This window comes from Lipotes vexillifer, unplaced genomic scaffold (genome assembly GCF_000442215.2).
Source record: "Lipotes vexillifer unplaced genomic scaffold, Lipotes_vexillifer_v1.1 scaffold21, whole genome shotgun sequence".
NCBI classification, from domain to species: domain Eukaryota; kingdom Metazoa; phylum Chordata; class Mammalia; order Artiodactyla; family Lipotidae; genus Lipotes; species Lipotes vexillifer.
The window spans coordinates 1,737,187-1,742,841 of record NW_006774065.1 but is presented as its reverse complement, the minus strand read 5'-3'; the positions used below and the strand labels follow the sequence as shown (position 1 = coordinate 1,742,841).

The window sequence follows — 5,655 nt, the reverse complement described above, 5'->3', positions numbered from 1 at the left end:
TTTCCCTCAAGATGCAGAAGCCCCAATGTGTTGATTAATTAGATGAGAGGGATCCACTCACAATGTACATGTTGACTCATTGTGGTATAACACTTCAAATATCTTATAATTGTCTTTATCAATTATACCTCAACAAAGCTAGAAAAAGATAAAAAAGATGCAGAAGACCAAAAGCTGCACCCAGTGTCTGGGTCAAAAAGTAAAGCCAGACGCTTTGCCCAAGATACTGGTTAGTAGACACCAGGCTTAACAGCCCAAGGGCACGGCTGCCCAACACGCCCCATCCCTCTCTTCTCTCCAAGCCTGTCTTAGCATGCGGCTGAGGGCTGGAAAGTGGGAGCCGGTGGGTCCAGAGTCAGCCTGTCTCTCCCCACCCTCTGCCCACAGAGAAGAGAAACTCTGGGAATGCAATACGAAGCTCCATGAAGGCTGAGGAACAGAAGATCAAAGACGCCAGGAGAGGTCCCCTGGCCCCTTTTCCAAACCAAAAATCTGAAGCAACAGAACCTCCCAAAACCCCGACCTCGTCTTGTGATTCTCCCAATGCAGCTGCTGCCAAGCAAGCCCTGAAAAAGCCCGTTAGGGCCAAACAGGCTCCCAGGAAAAAGTAAGTGCCCCCTGGAGGCCACCCCTAACACAGGGCAGCCTGCCCAGTGCCGGCAGGGGTGAGGCCGCCCGCCCTCTCAGCCCCTTGAGCCGTCAAGGCTCAGATTCCTGAGTCACCACTGGGGACACCACTGTTTGTCAGCATCTTGGTCTGTCACGGGTCCAGAGCTCAGGAGCCCGCTCCCCACCGAGAGTAGGCAGCCTGACTTTGACACTCTCTCTGAGGCCCCCGTGGGCAGGTGAGCCTGAGTGGCCCTGGGCCACGGTGGACAGAGGTGATGAAGTCACATGGCTTCCAAGGAGCCTGCTGCTCAGGGGTTGTGTGCCTCCTGGACGTGAATGCGGTCTCGGTGCTAATACTTGTTTGCTCCTCTTCCTGTCTCACCCCAGAGCTCAAGGAAAAACGCAGCAGAATCGTAAGCTCACAGATTTCTACCCTGTTCGAAGGAGCTCCAGGAAGAGCAAAGCTGAGCTGCAGGTAGAGTCACGTGGTTTTGATTCCAGCTCTCGGAAGGGGCAGGGCATCCCAGTGGGCAGTGCTTGCCGTGCACAGCCTGAGCTTGCTTTGTATCATCTTGGGACAAGTCTCTTGGCCTCCATGGCCTCGATATTCTCCTTGGTCTAGTGGGGGTCGTCATAACGCTCTGGGTCACCATGAAGCTTAGTTACGATGCCTCTGTGAAGGAGCCTTGTCGCCTGTAGCATGTGGCCTGGAAAGTCAGGACTTACCATGAAAGTGGCTTTGGCAGGGCCATTGGAGCCTAGGACCATGAAGGCTGCATGCTCTTGGGAGGCTTGTTTTTCTGCTGTCCAGAAGTTTCATGTCTTGAGGTGGTGAAGAGCAGTGGCTTGGGAACCACTTCCTGGTTGTATGACGTCGGGCAAGTTACTTAACCGCTCTGTGCCTCTCTGTCCTGTCTGTAAAATGGGATAATAAAGTAGTACCGTGTGCGGTTGTTGGGAGGGCTGCGTTTTTAAGTTAATGCACGTAGAACACTTAGAACCGTGCCTGGTATGCACTGAGCACCTGTAAACTATTGTCACTGTTGCTTCCCCCGTGTTGTCCCTTCCCGGGCCCCTCTCTGCTCTTTCCCACCCAGCCACTGTCCTTTAGAACGTGTGAAAAACAGGCAGGAAGGCCGACTGGGCTGTGAGGCCCCTGCCTGCCGTGTTTGCAGAGTGCTGAGCTGTGCACAGTCGATCAATATTTGATGCAGTGAGGTGTGGTTATTGCCTTTCTGTTAGGGAAACCTAGGGTGTGGCCGGGCCCTGCAGGCCCTGGCTGCTTCTGTCCACCCTCCCACCCCAGGGGCAACAGAATAACCTGCAGGCTTGGGAGTAGCGCTCAGGATTGCCCCCCACAAGGGAGGTGGGGGGCCCTGGCCTTTCAACCGGAACAGACCCCCTTCAGCCTTTTGATGTGAGAGCTGTGGCTGTACAGATGATGATCTAGCCTCTCTCCGCCCCCCCACCTCTGAACTGGCAGGACTTCCTTTAAAAAGGGGGGGAGGTCCATCTTTCCCCCTAGAGAGAAGCTTTGGCTTTATTTCCTTAGAAAGGCAGTGTCTTTCAGCCAAGAACAAGCTGTTGCAAGCTGTTTGCCTGCAGCGGGAGGCGGTGTGAGGTCATCGTAGAGACAGCACTGCAGAGGGCGAGGCAGTGCCAGCCCCCAGAACCCGGGATGCTGCCCAGCCCCGCTCAGAGCCGCCGCGCCCACACAGGGAGCCTGGGGCTCCACCAGGCGCCGCTCTGGGCTGTGGGGCGGGGTTGGGGGAGGGGGCAGCTGAGTTGGCCTTTTTAATTAAAAACAACAACAACGGGGGCTCTCTGTTGGGGCAGTGGAGGCTGCAGTAGGGTGTGCCGCAGGTCTGCCGGACCCTGCAGCAGGCGGGCGGCAAGCAGCAGGCGGCACAGTAAAGCTCACGCTGTCCCTGGACGCAGAGCCAGTGGCGAGGGAGAGACACGCTGTGCCCGCTGCCGTTTGTGTTGGCTCTGCCGCGCACGCACCGCGGCCAGGTGGTCGCTGGCCAGGACGGCGAGGCAGCTGTTGGCTGGGCTGCTGGGGCTCCGGCTGCCAGGGCGAGTCTCTTGACTGCAGAGGTGAAGCCTGAGGGCGGGGCAGCTGGGCCTCGTCTCAGGGGTGAGGTCAGGCCTGACCTGCCTGCCCTCCGGGGCCGGCCGAAACCGAGGTCCGGGGCTGGGTGAGGGCAGCAGGGGTGAGACAGACAAAGAGCTCCGCAGACAACACCTTGCTCCCTTCCCGCCCACTCCGGCCCTGGGTCCCCCGTGGGCCGCTGCCAGAATCCTCTTTAGGACGCTCAGAGCTGGTTGCTCACATGCCCCAAACCCCCAAGCCTCCAGAGTGAAACTCAGGGCCGTGCATTCAGGGCCTCCACGGCCCCAGCTCTCCTCAGCTTGTCTCCTCTGCCTTGTGCTGTCACAGCAGGAAAGTCCCCCGTCGCCTATCTCAGTTCTCCCACGATTACTCCCATTTATTTCTGCACACTTGTAACTGATTCATCATTTAACAAGGTAGCTGTGTGTGTGCATGTGGGGTGATGGGGGGCCGTTGTTGCTTTGAGGGCTTACTATGTGCCAGGTACTGTTCTAGGCCAGAAGGTTCCACAGTGAACAGGCTGTGGGCACACGCACCCCTTCTGAAGGGCGCAGCCTCTGAACAGCCCTGGCTGGTGTCGTATGAGGTCAGAGTCCTGATTTTTAAATGTCAGCAATTTCGATATTTTCTAAAAGTCTGCGTGGGCCAAACAGAACATAGCCACAAGCCCAATTCTGCCCTTGGGGCCACCACTGTCTCCCTCTTGGCCTCTTTAAACCCCAGGTGGCGAATGGTCCGCCTCAGATAGGCAATGAAGAAAGGATGGGGGCTTGGGGGCCTGGGCATCCTTCGGGACCAATGCCCTGGAGGCCAACTGCAAGTGACCTGCAGGCGGCCGGGGCCCCTGGAATGGCCTCGGAGAGAACGCTGATGCACGTCTCATTTTTTCTTTCCTCCCCACCCAGTCTGAAGAAAGGAAAAGAATAGACGAATTGATTGAAAGTGGGAAAGAAGAAGGAATGAAGGTACGGGGCTGCAGGGCCACTGCGTGGAGGTTAAGGCTGTGAAGTCGCACCTTCCCCGGTGCAGAGGCTGACGTAGGAGCTGCGTTGCTTTAACGCCCGATGGTCCCTGTGACCAGGTGGGCTGTTACAGGTTGTCGAGGGACCTAATGCTAAAGGTATCCTTAAAGGGAATGCCTCACGAAGGAAACGTGAGATGTTACCCTGAGGAAACTTTTTAAAAATTATGATGAAACACATGCAACATAAAATTTACCATTGTAACCATTTTTAAGTGTACAGTTAAGTACATCCTACAGTCACAGTTGTGCGATCATCATCTCTGTGTAGTTCCAGAACTTTTTCATCCTCCCAAACGGAAACCCCGAACCCATCTGCACTCACTCGCGTTCCCTGCCCTCAGCCCGTGACAGCTACCAGTCTGCTTGCTGTCTCTATGGGTTTGCCTATTCTGCACACTTCATACAAATGGAATCATAGAATGTGTAGCCTGTTTTATCTGGCTTCTTTCATTTAGCGTGATGCTTAGGGAAACTTTTAAAAGGACAAAGTGATCAAATTTTTCTAGACTGTTTTCCTGGGAAATGGCAATGCCCAGGAGATTTGCTTTTCTCTTCGTATATTTCAGACACACTGGGTGGATGAGAGGGGAGCAAGTCTCCATAGTGGTGGCCAGATGGCCCTGGACTAGGACCCAGGGGTTGGAAAGCCTCAGTTTCCACCCACCATTGAGGGGGATCTGAAATTTTTTTTTTTTTTTTTGCCCACACTGCACGGCTTGCGGGATCTTAGTTCCCTGACCAGGGATCGAACCTGTACCCCGTGCATTGGAAGCTCAGAGTCCTAATCACTGGACCGCCAGGGAATCCCCTGGGGCAGGGGCCCCCAACCCCTGGGCTACATGACCAATACCGGTCCCCGGCCTGTTAGGAGCTGGGCCGCACAGCAGGAGGTGAGCAGCGGGTGGGCGGGTGAAGCCGCATCCCCGCTACCCAATGCTCACATCACTTCCTGAACATCCCCACCCCCATCCATGGAAAAATTCTCTTCCACGAAACCGGTCCCTGGTGCCAAAAAGGATGGGGACCGCTGCCCTAGGGGGATCTGAATTTAAGTCTGGACCCCTCAAGTAATCACCCTCCATCTCCATTTAAAATGGAGTGAGGAGAAACCCAGGAGGGTTAATTATGGGATAAAGGAGAGACTCTGAACACTGGGTCCTACTACTCCCCCGCAGAGGCCAGGATGTGGATTTGAGTCTGTGCTACACAGCTTCCTAGCTTTGTGGCCGTGGACATGACTCTGCCTCTCTTAATCCCGTTTTCTCACCTGCAAAATGGGGCAGCACCCACCTAGCAGATCTCTCAGGATCTGGCCTAACAAGGCTCTGCAGATGGGCACAAGGGAACTCTGGGGTGATGGATTGTGGCGATAGTTGCACAACTGTATATGTTGACTAATACCCATCAAACTGTACATGTGAAATGAGTGAATTTTATGGCCTGCCGCAGTAAAGCTGTTCAAAGAACGCGGTGCAAGCCTCCCACCCCCTGGAAGCCAGCCCTGCACTGTGGCGTTTGTTGCTGTTATGAACCAACCCTCCCTCTTGGCACCACCCAACAGATTGACCTCATTGACGGCAAAGGCAGGGGCGTGATCGCCACCAAGCAGTTCTCCCGGGGCGAGTTTGTGGTGGAATACCACGGGGACCTCATCGAGATCACTGACGCCAAGAAGCGGGAGGCTCTGTACGCGCAAGACCCCTCCACGGGCTGCTACATGTACTATTTTCAGTATCTGAGCAAAACCTACTGGTAAGTCCCCTAGTGCGTCGAGTGGCTCTTCCCTGCCCCTGCAGAGGTCCAGGCAGAGGGCCACCGAGGGCATCCTGACTCTCCTGCTCCAGCTTCTTGTTTAGTTCTTGCTACCTTTTTTTCAAAGCTGTGATGCAGCTCCCCCACCCCCCCTTCC

At 55.3% G+C, this 5,655-nt stretch overlaps 1 protein-coding gene across 1 annotated transcript in view; it reads left to right on the top strand.

Annotated features, from left to right (window-relative positions):
• Nucleotides 1-5,655, top strand: part of KMT5A (lysine methyltransferase 5A) — an 11,417-nt gene that overhangs the window by 3,973 nt on the left and 1,789 nt on the right. The window contains exons 3-6 of the mRNA XM_007448669.1: nucleotides 388-607; nucleotides 997-1,084; nucleotides 3,628-3,687; nucleotides 5,308-5,498. Coding sequence (XP_007448731.1) covers nucleotides 388-607; nucleotides 997-1,084; nucleotides 3,628-3,687; nucleotides 5,308-5,498 — 559 coding nt within the window. The remainder of the gene's footprint in view (nucleotides 1-387; nucleotides 608-996; nucleotides 1,085-3,627; nucleotides 3,688-5,307; nucleotides 5,499-5,655) is intronic.